Source organism: Hydractinia symbiolongicarpus, chromosome 7 (assembly GCF_029227915.1).
Source record: "Hydractinia symbiolongicarpus strain clone_291-10 chromosome 7, HSymV2.1, whole genome shotgun sequence".
NCBI lineage: Eukaryota > Metazoa > Cnidaria > Hydrozoa > Anthoathecata > Hydractiniidae > Hydractinia > Hydractinia symbiolongicarpus.
Genome location: NC_079881.1, coordinates 32,824,277 through 32,847,369, shown reverse-complemented (window position 1 = coordinate 32,847,369; position 23,093 = coordinate 32,824,277). Strand labels below are relative to the sequence as shown.

At 33.6% G+C, this 23,093-nt stretch overlaps 2 protein-coding genes across 2 annotated transcripts; both read right to left on the bottom strand.

Annotated features, from left to right (window-relative positions):
* Window positions 1–544: 544 nt before the first annotated feature.
* LOC130649413 (secreted frizzled-related protein 3-like) lies at window positions 545–4,639 on the bottom strand. Its single transcript, XM_057455687.1, has 4 exons — window positions 3,951–4,639; window positions 1,625–1,726; window positions 1,409–1,495; window positions 545–1,126 (listed from the first exon to the last, which is right to left on the bottom strand). The coding sequence occupies exons 1-4, from the start codon at window positions 4,438–4,440 to the stop codon at window positions 795–797; spliced, it is 1,011 nt and encodes a 336-aa protein (XP_057311670.1). The 5' UTR covers window positions 4,441–4,639; the 3' UTR covers window positions 545–794.
* A 7,835-nt stretch (window positions 4,640–12,474) lies between these two features.
* Window positions 12,475–22,503, bottom strand: LOC130648939 (zinc finger MYND domain-containing protein 11-like). The gene is made up of 13 exons (XM_057455079.1): window positions 22,081–22,503; window positions 20,751–20,906; window positions 20,394–20,483; window positions 20,031–20,123; window positions 19,282–19,369; window positions 19,097–19,152; window positions 18,363–18,440; window positions 17,840–17,899; window positions 17,182–17,246; window positions 16,275–16,413; window positions 15,264–16,098; window positions 14,683–14,942; window positions 12,475–14,058 (listed from the first exon to the last, which is right to left on the bottom strand). Exons 1-13 carry the CDS (start codon window positions 22,369–22,371, stop codon window positions 13,888–13,890), a joined length of 2,382 nt encoding a protein of 793 aa, XP_057311062.1. The 5' UTR covers window positions 22,372–22,503; the 3' UTR covers window positions 12,475–13,887.
* Between the last annotated feature and the right edge of the window lie 590 nt (window positions 22,504–23,093).

Below are 23,093 nucleotides of genomic sequence, written 5' to 3'. Positions count from 1 at the left end.
CTTTAATAAATTCATCAGAACTCCCCCTTGTTTGCAATCTATACCAACTAATGTAAGATTTCTTTCAAGATTATGGAACATAAAGAATTCTTGCAAGAACAAAGTCGTGACCACCATTAGTGAAAAGGGAGTTATTAAAATTATTTCATTCAATCGTTTTATTGTCGTACAAGCATAAACTTGGTCATAAATTTAACAATATAATAAAAAATTTTGTGATACAAATTTTCCCAATTAAACTACAGAAGTTGTGCAAGCTCAGCAATTGCTCAACGAGAAAACCGTCTAAGATATCAATCCTATTTCCATGCTGAGCGCTAAGCAGAAATGATCGATTTACTCAGTTATAGACTCTGGCATGACTCGGCCGAGGTTTGAACCCAAGACCTCCCGCACTGGAAGCGAACGCTTTTCAATTCAAACAATAATTAATACGAAACTTCTAATATTACAGCTGTTAAGAATTAAAAACATTACTGTCATCATCGCTCCATACAATTTCTATGACGCGAATAATAATAAAAATAACATCAAATAATCCGAATTTGTTAACACTCAATGAAATTTTATCGCGCTTGACACAAACATAAGGTGAGAAATATTTTCATCAAGTGCATTGTGGGTGGGAAATGGAAGACAATCAGTTTATTTGTGGAATTTTATGGTACGCTACACATCTGTCATATCTACATATATACAAAGACGTTGATTAAATTTTTAAAACTTGTGTTTATACTAATTGCTATACAAAATCTTGTCACTCAAAAAAAAATTTAGCCACACTTTCTAAACCTTTACTTTGACGATGCTGGTATATACTTGGTCAAACTCAAAACACGATGTAGAATTGGTTCATCATAGTTCTGCAGGACAAGCAGTTTTTCTTTTTGCTGCTTCAGTGACTTCTCATATCTTCTTCTCCATTGTCTTAATAGCCTTTTTCGTTGATGTGTTTTTCTCACAATAATGGTTTTTTCGTCCAGATACAATCTTTCTGAATATAGTTCATTGTGAACAGCCTCCTGGCCAAGTATAAGATACTTCTTATCGTAGTCTAACTGTTGACATAAACATGGTGAATTTGACCACAGATTAATCATTTCATATCGCTTCATGAATGTTTTTCCTAAAAATATAAATTGGCGCGAGCTCAAATAATTGTGATATTTAAAAACGTCTTTTGAATTTAGAAACTAGAAATCTTCAGATAAATTTAAGTTCACATAGCTGTCTGGAAAGAAGCATATAGTGAATGATGTAGCGGCTATCACTGTTGTTGACTTCTTATAATTTCACGTTTAAATTCTGCAATGTCTAGTTTTAATCCACTAAGCGCTTTAGGCTGAGTAAATTTGTAAAAATATTTGACTGGTTGAATATAAGGACTTATCTATAAATCTCAACTCACCTGATTTGAACACTTTCAAAATTTTGAACCGCAGCTTTAATTTTCCATTAGCTGTTTTCGTTTTAGACATGTATTGTGCCTGGATTGCTAAAACAATAAATGAAACAAAATAAAATAATAATACAGAATTAAAAGGAGATATTTCGTTAAATACTGTTTGGGGTAGTACCAGAGAATAGTTTAAAACTTATGGTTACAAATGTCAACCTGTCTTACCATAATGCGTATCTACAAACTGCTTGTAGCGACGTAATTTGTTCTTTTGTGGACAGGCTGGACACTTTTTCTCTTGCACATCAGTTTGAGAATCAACATACTCTATAAAGAAAAAAAATATGTTCATGTTAACATTAATGTTTTATGCTCTTAAATCTTAAGGAAGCATTTGGTGGCTCTATTTTCTATTTTTAGGTTGAAATCACGCGCAAATGATAAAACTTTTTATACCACACCCCTTGTAATAATTTATAAGCAGAACGATAGCCTATTTCATTTGATAATTGATTTTTAATTTGCTTGTCAACATTTCAAATCCCAAAGCTTGAGGCTAGTTTGGGTAAATAAAATCGCACTCAATGCGTTCAAATAAGACGGAAATGTTTACTCGTTTCCGTATTTATCGTTTGGTGTTAACTAGTGAAAATTGATAAAGTTTAGAAATAAACTTCTGTACTTTGCCGAAATATTTTGTAATTTTTAATTTGCACTCAATTATTTTAAGTTTTGTATCGAGAACGGAAATGTAGATATGCTTTATTATTTCCTTCACTTGACATTTTTATGCCACGTGTTGTATTTAAGTTTGGCGTGCTCATGTGAAAACATATTTTCTAAATAATTCCTTTTATTTTTTTTATTGTTTTTCTCTGTTTTAATTATGTAACAATACATTTCTCTCTTTCGATTCGCTTGCGTGCGTCATTTGATTTTTATTATGCAAGTTTTGACGTCACGGTGAAAAGTAAATATCGTTACAATGAATTGTTTTCTGTTTCATCTTTAAACGTGTGATGTGTGTTGTTATAAAATCAAATTGGTAGCCAGTAAGAAATACATCAAAATTTGCCTGTTGTTCGTATATCGTATTTGCTCTTTCGTGCATATATATTTCGTGTATTCGTAGCACGACTATTTTGTTTTGTGAGATGTGACATGAAAGTTATTCACTTAACAGACGAATAGTTTAGACTATTTTTGTTGTTGTTTTTTCTTGGAAACCTTATCAAGACATTAAGGTTAGGCGAGACGACAATTTTTATTGCCTCGTTTATTTCAAACATAATTAGGAAGTTTTGTATTAGTTAACTACGAACAGTCGAGCATAAATATTGGCACAAAATTGAACTTCCAGGTCTTTTAAACAGGGTATATAAATTGCGGGTTATGTTTACAGGTTTTGATCGAAGTTGAAACCAACATTTAGTTTTTGATAAACCATGAAAAATCGTTGCTTCACATTGCAAAAAAAAATTATCTTTTCTTTTTTTTAGCATTTGAAATAAATATATCGTTAAGCTTCCCAACTTCATACAAAAAAATAATAAAAACAAAGAAAGAAAGTTATTGTCACTTAGGAATAAAAATAGAAAGGACAAGAGCTCGCGTGTCGAGTAATTCTAAACTCGTCTTTGAGAGTGTGCTTTGATGTGGTCTGCTGAAGTGGATTTGTCGTCAAAGAAAATCTTGCAGACGTCTATGTTGAAGATGATGCTTGTCACTGACCTTCACATGATAGAAATCAACTTTAAAGCATTTTTCCTATCCTCCTTTAAACATTGAATGAAAGTTATAGATGTTAGTTGCCACATCATCCCTTCAACCCACCCACCCATCCACCTCTCCACATTTACATTTTTCTGTGAAGAAGATAACGAATCTATAGTTTTCTTAAACACATATTCGTGACATCTTTTTTTGAGCCAAAAAAACGGGGGTAAAATTTTTATCGTATTGCGTTGAACTAACCACTGAACGTAATTTGAAATTTAAAAAGTTTCATTAAAAGTCAAACTAATGTTGATATTAAACATATCCTGACCCTCAAAAATGTGATATACGTAAATGAATTATTAATGGTAGACAGAGCTGTGCCCATCCAACGGTTTATCTGCTATGGTAACATTTGAATACACAAAGGAAATTGTTTTCTAGCAACCAATATCTGCAAAGCAACACAGAACAAGCGAGGCGTCTGCCTCAATAAAGAATATTACAAACATCCGATACAAACAATAGAATCCACCAAAAATTTAACTATGTAATTATTACCCGAGCTGTTCTTTTTATTCATAATATGATGAATATTTATTTTTTCTTTTATTATAGAAGCTTAGTCGCGGAATTTTTTTAAAATTTTTTAAGTCATGTTTTGAGATACTTCTGTGGAAGTACATTGTGGTCATCTTTCAAAATAACTGATCTTTTAATTTACAAGACACACTCCCTGAGTCATGCGGAGAGTTTGCAATGTAGGCGTTTATATCTGATATTGGTTTTGTTTATCTCATCCTACGCTTTAAAAACAAAAAGCAAACAGCCTTACTTTTTCGTGTGACTATTGATTTCGGTTTGATGCAGACTTTGGTCTCATAATCAGGGAGATTATCGCAACTCAACTCAGTTGGCCAGTCAATCTGTAATTTCTTCATAGCTTTTCCACATTTATGCTGCACGTTTTGGCAAACAGATTTACACGGTAGAACTCTTTCGGGATGATTTTTAAAACAAACTGGATTGAACATGGTACATACGAAAAATAACAATTCACTCCAGCACTTTTCGCCTTTAAAGAACTGCAAATAGCGGACTATTTCCGACTGTCTGGTGTTGGTGAGATACATACGTTCTGGAAGTCTGGTGCTGTTGTAACCAAGTGTCTGACAAACAGGTATCGTCAGTGGTTGACATTTTGATGGTCGTGGGTAAAAATAATCCGGCATTGGATACTGCTTCAACAAAACATACGAAGCAAAACACATTGAGAATTGTAACCATAGTAACACCAGCTTTAAACCAATCATTTTGAGTTGCATTTTCTACTGGTAATAAGTTTTTTATAAAATGTTAACAATGTATCTGGTCCTTCACTGTTCTCGCAGAAACTTTAAATACTTTTTTTCCTTTCTTTTCTTTTCTATAATCTCTTTACAACAATAAAATACTTTTTATAATAATACACTTGAGATCACTTCGTTAAGTTCTTCAAGCAATATGATGTAATCGACACGATGGTTCAGTTTATTGTGTCACTCTTCGTGCTGTCACAAGTTTATTTATGTCACAAGAACCAATCAGCGGTAAGGAGCAATCAATTTCTACTCATAAAAATGCTTTATCGGTAACATCATAATTAGGCAAGTATGTTAACGACCTAGGGGGGTTAAGAGGAAAAGAAATTCGTTAACTCACGCTTGCCAATTCATTACCTATCTGATAGCAGCAAACACAAAAGGCGGATGTGATATACTGTATTCTCGTTACAAAAAAAACGCAGGAAATGTTTGAAAGTTTTGGGTCCTTATTAATGCCATTATTGTCAATTAAGACAAGTTATAATGGTATAATTCTTCTTCTTAATTTTTCACAGATGTCATTCTTGTGGTCGAAGATTGAAATTTCTGCAGTTAAGAGAGTACAAGCCAGAGGGGTAATTTCTTTGGATTATAGCGTAATTAAGACTTTCTAACAAGATGGATAGTTGATATTATCAAATTAGTATCACTGAGTATCACAGATTAACTAATTCATTAGCAATATAATACTTCACCCTCCCTGTATTGAACTGCATACTTGTGTTGCGCTTATCGCTAATTATTTTTGAAACAGTGGGAAAATTTACTTAATTACATTTTAATTAGTACTAATCAGAAGAAAATATTTTCATCAGGCATTTTCTAAATGCTTTTACTTTATATAGAGTTGTTCGTATTAGTTTGTCCGATTTAATTTAATTTTTATATATTATAATTCTTCTGTAGATTATAAGATGATAATTCTTTTAATTTTAACTAGCAACCAAGACATTCGATAGAAATTAGAATGCCACACAAAGGCAGCTAAGTGTAAAACACTCATTAAAAAATCCACGTTTCGTCCATCGTTAAGTTTTTGTTTTCGGATTATCAACCTTCGTATATACATCTGGCATTGCCATTCAATGTAATCTTAGCATGAGTAGCTGTTGGGCTACCATTTTTAACAAAATACGGGTGTCAAAAAAGGTTAACTTGCGAAATAAGTTCGTTAGGGTGCTCTAAAAGTGTAATTTAACTTAAACAAAAACGCAATGTTTGTTTCAAATCTAGTGAAGCGCTTATAATGACGCAGTTTTTCTGATATAATATGTTTTTCAAAGAATGATCTTCCTCCAAGTTTGACGTTGTTACCCTGTCATAGCAAAAACACAACCTCGTCCCAGGGCTATTTTTCTCTTTGTTTGTTTAAACTAATGATGGGGCCATCATTTTCGAAAATTAATATTTTGATTATAAAATTTAACTGCTAATTAACTTCAGATAAGAACGACTATATTTGGTTTTTACTTTTGCGCGCCAACAACTTTGGCAGAAAAAATGCGTTTAAATTTGAAAAAAAAATGCATTTTCTGGTCTTAAAATTATCCTGCCTTAATCTGCAGTCAATAAATGAAATCGAACTAGTCGTTGCCCGTGGAAAAATCCACGGGTTCGCCCGTCCTTTATATTTACCCGTCGCAACAAAGTGGATAAAAATATATCACATTTGATATTCGTGTTTCTGCTGAACATGATTCTCTAACTCAGCGGGGGGTCCGCGCAGAGACAGACAGACGGCTATTATTATAGAGGTAGACTCAATTAAATATTTTCAAGCTCAAAATTTTTTTATATATTATGAAATCCACGCACTGTATATTTAAAAACTTGTTTTTACTTTATTACAATCAATAATTTTCAACTTTTCAACTTTTAAACTTGGATTTAGCAATGTCAAAATGAGGCGTTTGATGGACAAAAATAGAAGTGTCTTAAATGTCGTCATTTGAAAATAATTTTGTGTTAAGTATTTTTACCGGAAGACAAAGTTTGTGAGAACATTCGTTTTGTTTTGAATTTATGTCCATAATTTAAATTTTACGATCGTTTAAGCTTCGATAGTATTTTTCGCTACTTCCTTCTATTTCTTCAACCTCGATCTCAGGGCCTGTAGCGTTTTTTGATATGAGGATGAATATCAAAAAACGCTACAGGCCCTGGAATCGAGGTTGCTGTTTTTTCTGCATTTCTGTATCGTGTGCAACACAATTTTGTTTTATATAAGAACGAGTTTAGAAAAATTTGGGGCAGAATGCGCCAAAGTTAGGAACATATTCAGAACATGCCTACCTCGACAGAAGTGGTAAAAGCAGATAGAAAAGGAAGAAAAGGATTTCTCACCTGCTGTGAATGTCTTATTGTTGGATCAACCTCGTGCCCATTGCAATCGGAACAAATTCCTGGGGACGAGATTGTTGCTAGACTAAGCATTAGTAAAAAAGCATTTTTGCTATTATTTAAAAATTTTGTACTTTTATGGAATTTGATTTTTTTAGTACTAAAATATTTCCTTATCACAAAAAATTTCCGTCGCTTTTGTGTGATAATTCTTTTCTGGCACAATACATTAACTCCATAAAAGTATGACATTGTCAACATCGAAAGTTGAGGCTCTATCATCGATTCTTATTGTAAGTAAGACTTTTAATCATCACCACCGCAGATTTGCTCGATAACGTATTTATGCAAAAGGTTTTTGTCTCTTTCTATCTAACAACAGAATTATCTGAGATGACATGATTATCAAGTTGACCCAAAAATACGTAACAAGATCGCATTCAAACTTAATTCTAATGACGACAGCACGCCATTAACAACAAAAACCTGAGGTGATTCGGTTAATCCTTGAAATAATACTAACCTCGTCCCCAGGATGTGTTTTTGTTAAAGGCGTAACCTTAAAATCCTGGAAAAAAGGTTGCACCTAACAGAAAAATAGAAAAATCCTTAGACAGAAGAGTTAGCTTATTAAGAAGAGTGATTATTGTGTTTCAATGACGAAATTTCAACAGCAAATTACATCCATTAAATTCTGCATCGAACAACCTGATTTCCAGACCTTTCTGCTTTTTCTTACCACTGCATTTAAGATGTTGTTATCAAAACTTTCATCTATTTATTAAGTTTTAACGGATTACGTTTTATCAACAAAACCTGCACGTTACATTTGTTTGAACTTTCCACAAGAATTGTGTGAACTTTCCACTCTATTAGGTGCTACAATACTAAAAAACAAAAAATAAATAAATAAATAAATAAAATGTGTTATTATTATTTCGATGGAATTTGTTAAAGTCTGTGCAGAATGGGATTATATGTGAGATGTATGTAATGACGCGTGCTATGTACACACAAACAGTTGGGATTTCATCATACGGACACTTTTTAAAATTCCCTAACAACCCACCCCCACCACCCTTCTCAGCCAACCCCATCTCTTCCTTGAAAGAGTGTTTTTGGTAAGTTTGCAAATTGCAAATTCATGCAAATTTTTATGTTAGGTCATTTTGTAAGTCACAATGCGTGGTTATCTTCTCCAGGTTTAATTCATGCAGCTTTGAGGTCACAATGATGTTAATGATGAATCATTTATAATTTCCAAGTGCTTCTGATGTGCAGCAATCAGTTTTATGATGAGTTATGGAAGCTGTTTGTGGGAGCTTAATGATGAAAATCAGTGGAGATTGATTGATAGTTTATTTGTTTTGTGCACTATGAAGTCACGTTTCCAAAAATGCTGACACGAACATGGAAAATTACTCACGTGTAACAGTTTTCACTCACTACTAGTATTTAGTCTCGTGTGTATAAAATAATGTTATTAGCTATCCAGCTTTTTACTCACTACAGCGCTTGCAGGTATTTACCAGGAAGAGATGTATTTGTTATGCTATGAAATCTTCCATTTAGCAATGCATATAGCACCACATATACATATATACTTCCCTTAGTAATTTTTGTTCGCTTAGAATAACACCTCCGTTTCCTGCTATCAATCATGGACCTGCAAAATATCGTTTTTAGTGTATTCAAAGCTTTCATTTTAGCTACGACTTTGCATAATACAGACGTATAGTATATGTCCCTGTCCGAAGTACTGTTTTATTTAATGACCTTCCCTACTAGAAACATCTATCATACAACAAGGCTGCAAGCAGGTCAATTAATCTAATTTTTCAACGATCACTCCGCATATTGTTATGACAAACAACAAAGCATATTATATACAAAAGCTGCAGATAGAGAATCTATCGTAATCCTTTGGAAATTAAGCTTAAGTTTTTTTTAATCTCCGACATAATCCGTCGACTTATAGATATAGCAGTTGCGACAGCAGTCGGAAGTAGCTGTAACAGATAGGATGAACAAATTATTGTGATATTTGTTCATTTGATTTGTGAGAGAAAAGTACGCACCAAAAGAGAAGTTATAAAATCCAAGTTCCAAATTTTTTAGATTTGTTCTTTTCTTATGGTAAGAAAAAATTGACAGGAAAATTCTTTGATTCTGCAGGGTAGATTGAGTTACTAAAAAAACGAGATATCCATAGACGACGCATTTGCTTATTGATTGTGTGTAAAACTAACATCTTTTGTAGCTTAATCCTGCTAATCATAATTCCACCAATTAATGCGTCATTTAAGAAATATACAAATTAGTTCTCCGCAACATTTAGAATGTTGAAATTACTTTTATAGTTTGTATGTATTTCCTGACGATGTTATGGAATGATAGCCGCTCTGTCAAACTAACATTTTATGATATGGTTTTATCTTGATCAGGGGGTTGTGTTGTAAAACTTTTAATACGTCATTTAAATTTCCTCGCCAACGCAGGGATAGAAGGATGACGAGAAAAGTGTTCAAAAGAAGCCTTAGATTTATCACTAGTCTGGATAATTATCACTAGCCTGGATATTTATCACTAGCCTGGATATTTATCACTAGTCTGGATATTATCACTAGCCTGGATATTTATCACTAGACTGGATATTTATCACAACGCTGGATATTTATCACTAGTTGAATTTTCGCAACCTGGTGTAACAGCGGAATGACACCTTAATGCCATGAACCAAGGTTGCGCTACAATAGCCAAATACAATCTTAAAAAAAGCAGTACATATAATCTGTCTTGCAAACACTTATTTTTTAAGAAAACGTATTCAAATAATCATGACATTCATCTTAAAACTCCACACTGTCAGTGTGGACAAAGAAAACGGGCTACCATATTTGGGTTTTGCTATTACCAACGATTTTTGATTTCGATGGAATTTAAAGGTAATGTTGTAAGCTCCTTTCTATCCACCTACTAACCGCGCACAGGTTTGTGTGAAAGCCAAAAAAATGCCATACGTATCTCTGGGAGTATGTAACATAGTTTATTCCATGAAGTTAACGAGACACAAAACTAACGATCGCGAAATCATTACGAATGCCTATAACAACTTATAAAAATGAATTTTATTAACACGATTTAGCTGAACTGACGTCAAAAAAGTATTTAAAAGAACGCGCATCAGGATAAAAAATATAATTTTAGGGTATGGTTATATGTAAGAGGGGCAAATACGCGAAAAAAAATTTGAATTACATGGTCAACTTACCACAGGGTGAAAAGCGAGTATGTTTACCCCGGGGTTGAAAGTAAAGCTTTTCATGAAATCACTTACGTAGAACATGCGAGCAGAATTTCCTCGACAACGTTTTCAACAAATAGTAAAATATATAAACACGTGAGCAATAGAAAAACATTCCTTCAGCATAGTTTTGCATTTTGCATTTTGTTAATACACCTAATACGTACGCTTTTTGCCCCGGGGCAATGTGATTACATGCAGAAATCATGAATTTCCGCCCGGGGTGAAAGCTCACTCCTATGCTAGAGACGGGGTGAAATCACCCCGAGGTGAAATCACCCCGAGGTGAAATCACCTCAGCAAACGCATATGACTACTAAGTACAATCTGAACAAGCATGGGGTTGGTTTTACCCCGAGGTGAAATTGTGCATGGGGTCCGGGGTTTTCGCCCCCCCCCCCTCAATAACTTTTCATAGGCTTGTTCAAATTGAATAAAACTTTGGCACATTTATAGTACGTCACAAAAGAAACAATATCGCTGCAATAAATTTTTGCTTGCGTCAGCACATTTTTGTGACGTCATCAAAAGCTTGAAAATTTACTACAATCATTGACAAAGCATTTATTTATTTATTTATTCGCGAATATTTAAAGTTAAGTAAAGAGTTTCTAAATACATATTTACAAAATATTTTACATAAAGAAACTGTTATCAGTGTTTGTCCTGTTATAGGCTTAAAAATCAAACATAAACAGTATAAAGGTAGAAAAGAACATAATAGTAAATTAAAGGGTAAAATAGGTAAGAATACTGAAAAAACATACGAAAAAGATCTGGAAAAAGACAGTGAATTATGGAAAATAACTCCAGATAAACTAAGGAAAAATTAAGTTGTGAAATGACAAAACAGCGCGGATAATTTCGAATGTAGCTGTGAAGGCGTGCTAAAAAATGCCACTGGCTTACGTGTGCACAAAGGTAGCGACATTGGCGGTTGCAGATTAGTGAGTATTTTTTGATTTCACCCTTTTTATTCGTGTTTGAAAATTGACGAAAAACTGTCTTTGTTTCATTAGTTTTTTTCACGATTGAAGTAACTTTTCAACCTCGTTTCCAGGGCATTTTGCCTTGTTGATGAAGTTGATAGCGGCAACGGCTCAGGCGCCACAAGATCCTAGGGACGAAGATGGTAACCTTTATAACATCCTTGATATTTTCGGCACACTTTAATAAGGGGCATTTAGTTGACGCGACTTTTCCTGGAGTAAGGTGGTTACAGCCAGAGGGCAGGAAGAGACAACAATAATGCTACTTTGAATTTAGATTTCCAGTTTAACGAAATTGGTTGAAGCAGTTGATGCTGACTGACAAACAAGAATCCTTCCTACTTTTGTTTTTAGAGATTACGACTATATTTCTATAACATCAGGAATGAAGTGGAGTTTGTTCCCTAGGTTAACCCTACTAATGCCGGGGCGGGTAAATGCAACCCGCCCCCGGCGCCCAGGCTTTCGAGTTATAAACAATAGGTTTAGAGCAATACAAAAATAAAAAATTACCAGGTTGGTTAAAATTTTGATTTTCTTATGTAAAAAGCTTGAAGTGAACTCCAGTGACTTTCAACAATTTTAGGGGTTTTGGAAGAATTTAGTAGGTTCACATCAGAAAACAGTCAAAAACATATAAAAAACGTCTCGAATTTTCAAGAAATTTTGAAAATAGACATTAAAACTTTTGTTAACAAACACACGAGTTCGTTTTTAATACGAATTCGTAATAATAAAAACTTTAAAGAAAAAAAAAGTCAAAATTTTAGGCTATTTGGTAGATTTTACAATCTTTATTTTTACGTGAAGAGATTTTAGGAAGTGTGACCACTTCGTTAAATTCAGTTTCCAAAGCAAAATGGATAAACATGAGAGACCGATCTTATGATCATGTTTTTTTTTATTTTTTTTATTTTTGAGCATTGTGGAAGGACTAAATAAAATATTAAACCTCTAGAAAAAATTTTGGGTTCAAAATGGCTGCTGAATTGTTGCTTTGTGCTAGAAATAGCGTTACCCGGAATACATATAACGGGCAAACCGATTGATTTTTCTAAATGGTACACAAAATAGCGTTGTGAGAAATATGTATGGCAGGCGAATTCCCAAAGATTTTTACACGGGCAACTTAAATTAATAGTCAGTTGTTGGAACAATTTTCTTTCTGCAACGTGGCTATTTTTAGATATTTTGTCGAAATATCACGCCAGTCTTGTCTCTTTCTCTTACTGATGTTGGATTCACGTAGCGAAAATTATTTCAACCAATGACAGCTTTTAGACAACATGTGATGTTTGTGAGAAACTTTGGTAAGGACATTTCTTAATTATTGTAGTTACCAAGAAAATAAACACGTTAAAATATGACAATAAAACTATATATACATTTGTACGCATGTTCTACTAACTCTAAAACCTATCTTCCAATATTACAGTTAACATATTATATAACTTTGGAGTAAGAATACTACATCTAAAACTATGTGTTAATAAATAAATGTATACCCCACCAAACAAAACTAAGACCTAGGACAAACGACGACAAAAAATTGATATAGGGAAAATTGGTGGTATAATTTGGGCAAAATTTATGCAGCTTACCGCGAAGGTGAAAAAAAAATTTTTTTTATAAAGAATGCTACAAACATGTTGGACATGTTTGAAGAGCGAGGAATGGTGAGGAGAATAAAATGTCACGTGAACAAAAATCACTTACATAGAATAAAAAAAATTGTTACTAAATATTTATATATAATTTGAAAACACGAATTAAATAAATAAAAAAATTAGATATAAAACCACATAACGTTGTGAAATTCTGGTCCGGTAATTTAAGTAAAAAAAAGAAAGAAAAAATATGTGGATTGTAAACAAGAACGCGTATAGCTAAACATCTTGCGAGATAAATGGCGGAAATATTTTCTCTTTGCCACATTCTATTAAAAGTAGAAGCTGCAGTTGGGATGGAAAAGTTCTCTTTGACGTCACATCCAAATGCAAGAAGGGCTGCAGTAAGTTTGCGGATATCTTTCGTCAGAAAAACAGACTTGCTTTAAAAATATCATAGCAAATATTTTAAAAATATGGAAAATTAAATTACAAACCACCGCCCATCGTATGCCGGGTGAGGCAAAAAATTCAAAATTCAAAACACACTCGAATTTCACATTGCAGTACTTCAATAACCAAAAAGAGAGGGGCGTGTCTTGTGACTCCACCGTTGTTGTCGCCTGCGAAGTCCCTTTTCATTAAAAGTTGCTAAAAACTACAGGCAACTAACGAACGCGCTGAGAAAATAAATAAATAAAATGTAACGAGAAATAAAAATAATATTAAACTGTCACACTTATTATGCTAAAAATAGATATATATATATATTTATATATACATACACTCACATACTATGTAGTCAAAAATAACCACGTTAAAAGAATGTACAATTCGCTATACAAAGCAGCACATGTGGAGGAGAGCAACTAAGACATCAAGAAGGAAATCAGTAAATAAACGAGACAAAAAATATGTCAGTTTAAATCATCGAGAGAAGAAGACAACTGGATGATTTAAAGATACGTTGGATAGCAAAAGTTGAGCGTAAACGCATTCGCAGACAGTTTGTTTTCACACCTGTACATATTGAAATGAAATGAAGCAACACATTTTCTCACAATTTACATCTTACGCCACTGTGAAATCACTTAGTGGTAACAAACCACATTTACCATGGACTTCAACACTTTAGTTAAAAAAACTCGTAGTTTTTCAGAGAAAAACATTATTTCGGAGGCACCTGGCCAGCGAGATTACTTGTAAAATTTTGTCTTTGCTGACACGAGCGACAGGTGGACATCATTTCACGTGTGCACTGGTAACGATGAGAAGTCCAATGGATGCGTTGGCAATCAATTGAACAATAGTTCGTGTTCCAGCAACAATGATAGAAAGCCTACAACAAAAGAAACAGTAGATGGTTGAACACATGTATGCTCCGCATCTCCCTCAAAGGAAGATTTTTTGGCTAAACTTTCGCTTCTTTACTAGCAAAGCCAATGTACTTTTTACGCTTTTTCTATCACAACATATAAAAACTTACTTCTAAAGAATTAAAAGGATAAGAAACAATGAAAGCAAAAAACTTATTGTTAATTTTTCATGAGGTTTTTTTTTCGTGATTTAACCCGATGTTTAAAATGTTTTCCTGAAAAAATTATTTTATATAAAAATCTGTTAGTTGGTATGTAGGAGCACTATGTCATTCTTGTTCTTATCACATGATATGGAACTAAAAAGCAACAGCACAGACAGCAAAAACAAATACACAACCAATATACACAACCAATATCAAACATTCCTTACGCTGACCCAATCTGCAAAGACCTACACTAAACAATATTTTGCGTAGAACGGTAAAATCAAGGAACAACTAATTAAACATATTGGCCTGTTAAGAAAAAAATCAAATCTACTTTGATTGGTTATAAGCAATAAATTTCACTAGCCAAACTAAATACTTATACCATTCGATTCAAATATTCCGCACTGCGGAGAAGGACGTTCGGATCGCTTTTACCTCTTTTGTGCAGTTGGAACACCACGATTTCTTCTTTGCAGCTGCTACCATACGTTCCGTGTCCATCTGTACACGCCTCATGTTTTCTTGCAACGCCCGTTTCGTCATTTCGGCTTCGATCTTCAGCTTTCGTACGGTCTCCTCTATCGCGTGGTTGTGTTTTATCTCCGCTTGTGATTTGTACAACTCCAAGTTGCGTTGCATTTCTTCACGATCGCGTTGACTTATCGATTTCGCTTTCCCTTCAAGTTGTGCCCGCTCTGGTGAGCAAAAATTATAATAAAATGATAACGTGCAAATGAAAGAAATGAAGTGCGATTTGCGCCTAAAATATCGCGCCTTTTTATTTTCACAAAATTTAAATGCTTAAAACTGTTGCTGACACCTTTCTACGTTATTTCAATTCTAGTGACGACATCTTTTAGAGTTAAATACCGTTTTTGTAAAGTTTGCATAACGTTGTTAGTGACATAAAAACCTTGGTGACTTTAGAGAAAACAAAACACAATCTTTCATGCCCACCTCATCATTTTTCTTGCCTACCTCAGTTCTTTTCTCGCCTACCTAAGTTCTTTTCTTACCTTTCTCTACAGCCTCTTGTACTCTAGCTTCAGCAAGTTGTCTTTCATCGACAAGAGCTTCATTTAATCGTACTTGGAATTCCATCTCGTTTCTTTTTCTTTCCTCTTCAACCGCCGCATCTAAATCATCCTGCTTCTTTAATTGCATATCACTTTTAAGTTTCTCAATACTCATTTCCTGACCTTTATCGAGTTGTTCTTGTAATCGTTTGCTCTTTTGTTTTTCTGCCGCTAAATCAACACGGGTGGACTCAAGTTCGGCCTGAGCATTTTCGTATTCGTTTTTTACTTGATCGAGCGACTTTTCCAACTGTCGCACACGTTCTTGTAGTTTTTCAATCATTTTATAGTCGTCTGTCATTTTTATTTGCTTCGCTAGTTGCATGTCCGCACTGTCATCATGGCTACTAATATTGTCATTTATGTCAGCTCTGTTAAGCGAGACTTTCACTTCTCTGGTGGTAGACTTAATTCTTTGCTGCCGCTTTTTATATTCCAGCAGTTTAGCTTCTTGTAGTTCTCGGAATTTTTTCTCTGCTTTTAACTTGCGCGGTTTTACTTTTTGGTCACCTCTATCGCGCTTGTTCTTCCCTTCTTTCGATTTGTTTTTATCTTTTTTCTTTTTCCGCTTGGCTGATTTGTACTCCGTCACACTATCGTTATCGTCGTCGTCGTCTTCCATCTCTTCTTCCTCCTCTTCGTCGGCTAGTTCTTCGTCATCTTCGTCTTCTTTGTCGTATTTATGTCGCTTCCTTTGAACGTGAGTAAAAGATTCTTCCTCTTCGTCGTCAATTTCTTCTTCAGTTGCCGTATCATCGGAATTACTTATTGTATTCTAAATCGACAGTAACAAATACATTGTTATTTTCTCACTTTTTAACAACTTGTATGGTTTTAAACCAATGAACATTTAAAACCAACTTGAAAAATATTCCCCAAATGTACCATTATTCCCATATTCTTCTAATTTCAATTGTGAGAATAAACGAACTAAAAAAAAACGTTTGCCACCTTAGCTTGCTTTCTCGCTTTAGCCAAAAGACGCAAGTATAACTTTAACTCATTCTCTGATTGCACCAATGCTTTCGATCGCTTTTTGTTAGCTGGCTTATCTTCCATCGACCAAATATTACGAACCGGAATCCAAGCCCTGAAAGAATAAAGAAACTAAAAGGAACCTTAAGCGACGAAATTTTGGTGGAAAAATATATGGCGGAAAGAAATTTTGTCGCGATAAAAATAAATCACTATTGGCGGGAATTTAGTGTGATGGGAGTAAAAATAAATCACTTTCGGTGGGAATTTAGTGTGGCGGGAGCGAAAATAAATCAGTTTTGGCGGGAATTTAGTGTGGCGGGAGCGAAAATAAATCAGTTTTGGCGGGAATTTAGTGTGATGGGTGTAAAAATAAAACACTTTCGGTGGGAATTTAGTGTGGCGGGAGCGAAAATAAATCAGTTTTGGCGAGAATTTAGTGTGGCGGGAGCGAAAATAAATCACTTTTGGTGGGAATTTAGTGTGGCAGGAGTAAAAATAAATCACTTATCGCGGGAATTAAGTGTGGTGGGAGCGAAAATAAATCATTTTTGGCGGGAATTTTTTTGTACAATTAGGACAACAGCATTAGTACTCTACAATAACAATCACAAACTTATATAAAAGGAAATCACTCGCCGTCAAATACTAAAATCTACTTCCTAAAAAATCTTTTTCTTACTGATCAAAATTGACAATATTGGCAGAACTTAAATTTAGATGACGGCTAAATAACAAATAAATTGGCGGGTTTTTGTCAAAACTGCTAAATTTCCCCCAAAAAATTCGTTGCTTGAGGCAGTATAAAGTAGAATAAGTGACATAAATAAAGGGAAAAGAAAAAGTTAAATAAAATTATATAGCAAAAACATAGCAGTAGTACCTCTGGTATGGTGCGCCAAAAAATCTGACGTCGACCATTGTATTATCTTCATTTTCGCGTAGCAACTAAAAATATATATAAAAAAATTATAAAAAGAAAACACAATTCACTTCTATGTTAACATGTTAGTGGTTAGAAAATATGTTTACAAAAAACAAAATTTGCAATTTCGCGAAAAATTAACAAACTAAATGAATTAATTTCTGCGTCCATGTAACCAGGGTTCCCCACTCATTTTACAATCATATTTTTTTAGGAGTGTTAGGAGGCGTAAAAACTCTGGTAACGTAGAATTTTCCTGTTTTCATGTGGAATTTCGTAAAAGCTAATTTCGCAGTTGATTGCTTGATCGAATAATCTTATAGGAATTTTATTTCTTCACATCAAAAAAGGTCTGGAACCTTAAAAATATCTTACTACAAACGTTTCTAACATAAGAGTGATCTCTCAGGGCGTTTATTTTGTCTAAAGGCCATGTGAAAGTTTCCCAGGCATGATTTACAGCATGCTAAAATTCATAAATTAGGGAAATACAAAAAATTTCCTTCTAAACCTTGTCGAACTTTGCAAAACTCTTTGTTTCTTAAAATTAGTCTGAAAGGCAGTATGGCAATTTTTAGAGACTTCAATTAATATTTACAAACATATCGATAATTACCTTTGCGGGCCATGGTGGATCGCTTCCAAGTTTCGCATAAACAATTCGGTGTGGAGGTTTCTACACAAGTAAATACACAGCAAAAATAACAAAAACAGCAATAAAAAATAAGAAATAACTTCCAGCACAAGAAGAAAAAGACATACACAACACCTGATTTGTAACTAATGTTGCGCTTTGGGTTTGATTCGAATTGACGGCTTGAAATGGCCTTTTTAAGCAGCCTTTACATATTTGTCAGGGGCGAAATGAGCATTTCATTAGTCTTTTGTTAGTCTTCAGAAATGCAAATATACAGGGTTTCAGGAGAAATGAAACTCATTTCGGATTTTATTTTATGTTGCCCTTAAAATACTTATGTACATGGAGTAAAACTATCACACATGTTTAAAAAGTTGTGATGGAATGTGCACAACACACATATAAAAACAAAATTTCGGTCATGTAAATGATAATAGGACAGTTGAGCAGATCCTTCTTTCAGAATTGCACAGCTTATAAAACAAACATAAAACAAACGTACACATGGCAAACAGAACCAATCATGCATGCGTTCATTTGAACGAATGTAGCACTCGGAGCAGATGTCAATTTGACTTAACTAAAAAACAATAAGCGATCTCTAATGCCATGGAAAACAGGTGCAACACAACTGTTTACATAAATAAAATAAATAATAAATATAAGTTGTAAGTCATGACAGTCCTGGTATGTGTATATAAATATAAATAGAGGAAAGCTGCAAGTAAAATGGAGATCAATATATTATAAGCCATTTTATCTTGCGTTAGAAAGCACAATACAAAACACATTGCGTTTTTTAAAACTTTAGGTCTCTTAAGTAATTAAAAGTATATAATAAACTTTATATTTGGAGAATGCTTTTTTAAAAAAAAAAACAATTCAACCTTTTTGTAGTGGAAAAGTCTTGTATTTTTGAAAAAAGGTAGAGTTATTGACAAATTTTTTTTTGGGAGGGGGGGTGGGGACGGCGGCCCTGAAATCACTTGATCTTGTGATGAATTCAGTCTACGTTTAAACTTACAAGTTTTATATATTCTTTTAAAATAGCAACTAAGATTACGTGTACTGAAAGGGTCAAAGGTTTTTTGCCATTGTGGCGTTTCTGGTGTTTTTGCTAAAATTTGTGTGATTTTTCAAGGTTTTCCACTCTTTTAATATGTACCTAAATATAGCATTATCATTGGACAAACATGTTGACAAAATGGTCTAATCTAGTATTTACTACTAGCATACCTCATTCTGTCCATCTAAAACTACCATTCGAGCTAAGTTTGTGATTTTATTTTCACCTATGGAGAAAGAAAATATATATAGTGCATATGGTAGAATGAATGTATTTTAAAAATACATCCAGCCTAAAGAATATGTTATGTTTGCCAAAGAAAACCTTTAGCTCTACATTTTCAATAGCAGCTTACCTCCATAGAATATAACGGCATTGTGAAATAGCCATTCGATTTCATAGTGAAATTTAGCAAGACTGTCAAATTCTCGTCTACGAACTTTCTGCATGAATAAAAAAAATTGTTGATTAGTAAAAAAAGTCAAAATTACTATGCATAACACAGACTCTGTTGAAAGAGATTATAAAAAATAAGTTGCATACGATGGAATGTCTCTTATTAAAAAACTGAATTCAGTCACTGGTTATTGGAGAAACAAACAAACAAAAAAAGAACCAATTTCTGCAATTTTTTAAGAGTTTTCTGCTATTTTTGGAACTCTCTAGAAATTTTGCCAGGAATATTTCTAGATACTGCAAAAGTTAGGCCATGCGAAAATATTTAAAAAAAACTTAATTGCAAAGTTTACCCCCTCAAAATATGTTAAAACTATTCGCGGATATTTATATTACAAAATTTTGTTTATAAAAATTTCACCCTTTCTGCTTAAGGTTCCCATAGTAATAATAGTCTAACAACTCTTTGAACTGATTCATGTGGTTTTTGTCATTGATGGTGTTTTATAAAAACTTTACATACTATTTCAGGACCTTTTTTACACAAAAATTTTTCAAAGGGGTCAATTGCGACATTTATTTCCCTTGACTTTGGTAAAATTATTAAACTTGATTTGTTTCTTTTAAACCATATAATCAATAAAGACCTTCACCTAAAAGCCTTCAGTTTCAAGCACAGCAATACTATTGTTTAGACCTTAAGCTTACCTTCTCAAGCTCGATAAGATTTGTGTCTTTGTAAATAAATAATTTGAACGTCGGTTCTTCTTCTTCTGTAGGACTGGTCCACAATTCCTCACACTGTATAAAATTACTTAAATAACTTTTTTGCATAAATGCAAACATCTGTAGTAAACACAGTCAGAAAGATATAAACACATGAAGACAATAGTTAAAAGAACTGAAAAAAAGTTGCTACAATTGCATTCAGAATATATACATCAGGAATCTACATAAATTAGATCTGCAATTAGATATTTCTATCAACATTGTATATAACTTCTTTTTCTTCTGCTTGTCCTTTTAACTTATTCATTTAATTTTGTTATTAAGATAATCAAGCCAGAGTACCTTGCTTTTCATGCGCTCAACTGTAAAACCCAACATAGTAGCCAATTCCTGTAGTTCCTTTTTTCCATATTGCTTAGTTGATTCAAGATCCTAAAAAAAATTTGCTAAATGCATTTCTCTCACAAAAAACAAACCTTTGGTAGCCTTGTAAAAGAAAGTTGAGCAAAGAAAGTACACCATAGGATAAGCTGGTCAATCAGATGTTTGAATCAATTTCGGAAAGATAATTAAAAGTAAATTTGCCAATCAATCCCCTTTCCCAAACAGTAAAAAGCAATGTTTTCAAAACAAAACAGAAAACATTTTTTCGTTGATGTTATCAAAAGTAACATGGGTGACAACTATAACGAATCTTACCTTGCAGCAGTAGCAAACAAAATCTTCTGAAATATCTTCAACAGTGACTTCAGCACATTTTTTATGGATAACGCGAGGACAACGTGAACATAGAAAAACTTCTCCTTCTCGATGACAAACCCAACAATACCAATCGTGTCCGTCATCTTCATAGTTCTGTAAAACAATCACATAAAGGTGGCTTTCAGAAACATATAAACTTTTTATAAAGAACACTGTTTTGGGGGTAAGGCTTTGTTAGCTTATGTTCTGTATGCAAAAGATATAATACAGCCTTTTATTAACTTAGGTTATTGTAAAGAAAAAAAGATTTATTCAATATTTAATATGAAAAATTTAACCCTGAGTCACACAAAACGTTGCTTTTTTATTTTTTAAGGAAATTTACATTTTAAACATCTGCGAAAATAAATTCATGTGAATAGACTGAACTTAGCTACAAAAATTTTAAGTCATTTCTGACAGTAAAGCAAAGGGCAATCAGCAATTAATTATCTTACCACACCTCATAGACTCAAAACAGTCATTTTATCACACCCCACAGAAAAATATTTTTCATGAAACTGCATTGGTCCTCACCCACTTTAGTCTAATTCAAAATGCAGTCCTGTTTACAAAATGGAGAACTCAATTTTACATGTTTCTTCCATTTATATATTTATCAAGGCTGGTGATATCAAGGTTGCTGATATATAGATAAGTTGTGTGCGCGTCCTGAAAGTAACACAGAATATATATCAGATTGAAAATGCAATTAAACTGTTTTTTCTCAATTACTATTTTCTCTGTTCAACAGTGAATGTTTTAGTGTCAGTCTTTTAATTCACATATACCATTGCGGTTTGTTTGTTTGTAATTTTTGCTAGTGCATTTGTGTACGCATGTAAATTATTTTCAGTGCGAAATTAAAACATTATATATGTCAGTAAAAATGAACAACACAAGTCATAACCAGTCGTAGACCCGCAGAAAAATCCATGGAAAAAAAATGGAAAAACTCAAATGAATTCCTCCTTACTACCTACTCTTGCACCTATAATATTTGGTTCACAGGGGGCTTTATAATATACAGATATTATATACACCTCTTTTAAATAACGTACAATACAATGCTTTCACATGCAAAGAAAGCATTTAGATTTTGAGCTTATTTGAGTTAGCTATAGATAGCTAGCTAGCTAATTGGTTTAGAATGTATGTCTGGCTGCAGGTCACGGGTAGGATTGGTAAAATATACAAATATATTATCGCACAATTACCACCAATATGGACTCTGATGATAATAAAATTGATCTTTATTGATAATTCTGAACGAATCTACCACACAAACCTCGTAAAAATTCTCCAGACTGGGCACTCTGTATGAGGCTTTCACCTCGCCATTGCTACTCTTTCCACGCTGTGCAGATGAGTTGCTTTCTAATATAACACCATCATGAACTGAATTTTTTAGCTGCATCTCAAGCCTCGACCGGGTTATCTGGACCTTGTCTATGGCCAGTGCACGAAAAATACGTTCACAAATTGGCGCCTGCTTCTGTTCACATGTCTTTTTTATAGCAAAATGTAATTTCCTAGCAACCCGTGGATCGGAAGCCCTTCTCACTTCGGGTTCAACCATTATTCTAAGTGTATAAGTGAAAAAATAATAGAGGTAACAATAACTTTCAATTCTTCAGCATGTTTTTCTTTCCAGTACCGAAGATGAGCATGTAGCTTGGGCATTTGCACTTTGTTTACGATTTGAGTTCTGACCGATATCGAGGCTGATGGAAGATGGCGACTCCTACCGCCGCACGGGATATGTATGAAAACCGCGGGAGTTTTCCAGACGGACATGCTTTTATTTCAAAAATACAATTAAAAAATGCAGTCCGCCGGAATTTGAGTTGTTAAGTTTTCATTAAAGGGGCTACGAAACGGTTGTTCGTTTTTGACCTTAGTGACTTACATGACAGTCGGGCTAATGGTGGTAAAAAAGTTTATGATCAGTAAAGACTAAATCAACATAGAACAATTAACAAGACAAATCATCTTGCTTTAAATGTAATGTTATGGGTATCCAAATATGAGTGAGAATGACAAAAAAAATTCCCTACATATATTAAATATCCATGATTTATTCGATATAACCACCTAACTTAACGGTAAAAAAAGTCGCTAAAAAAATTAGTCGGCAAAAATATAAAGTCGGCAAAATATTAGTCACTTGAACAAAATTTAGTCAATTTTTGCCAACTAAATTTTTGAATTTAGTCACTAATAAAGAATAATTGTATAAACTGATAAAAATTAGCAACAAGAAAGAAAAAACGGCAAAGTGGTGGTTGGAAAAAAAGTCGG

Excerpts from the sequence above, each read along its gene's own strand:
- LOC130649413 (XM_057455687.1), bottom strand. The coding sequence starts at position 4,440 with ATGCAACTCAAAATGATTGGTTTAAAGCTGGTGTTACTATGGTTACAA. Across the intron at positions 1,727-3,950 it reads ATCAATAGTCACACGAAAAA|AGTATGTTGATTCTCAAACT; the intron begins GTAAGGCTGTTT and ends TTTTCTTTATAG. Across the intron at positions 1,496-1,624 it reads GTTTGTAGATACGCATTATG|CAATCCAGGCACAATACATG; the intron begins GTAAGACAGGTT and ends TTATTGTTTTAG.
- LOC130648939 (XM_057455079.1), bottom strand. The coding sequence starts at position 22,371 with ATGGTTGAACCCGAAGTGAGAAGGGCTTCCGATCCACGGGTTGCTAGG. Across the intron at positions 20,484-20,750 it reads TTGTTTGCTACTGCTGCAAG|GATCTTGAATCAACTAAGCA; the intron begins GTAAGATTCGTT and ends AATTTTTTTTAG. Across the intron at positions 18,441-19,096 it reads TTTTAGATGGACAGAATGAG|TTAAGTCAAATTGACATCTG; the intron begins GTATGCTAGTAG and ends ATTGTTTTTTAG.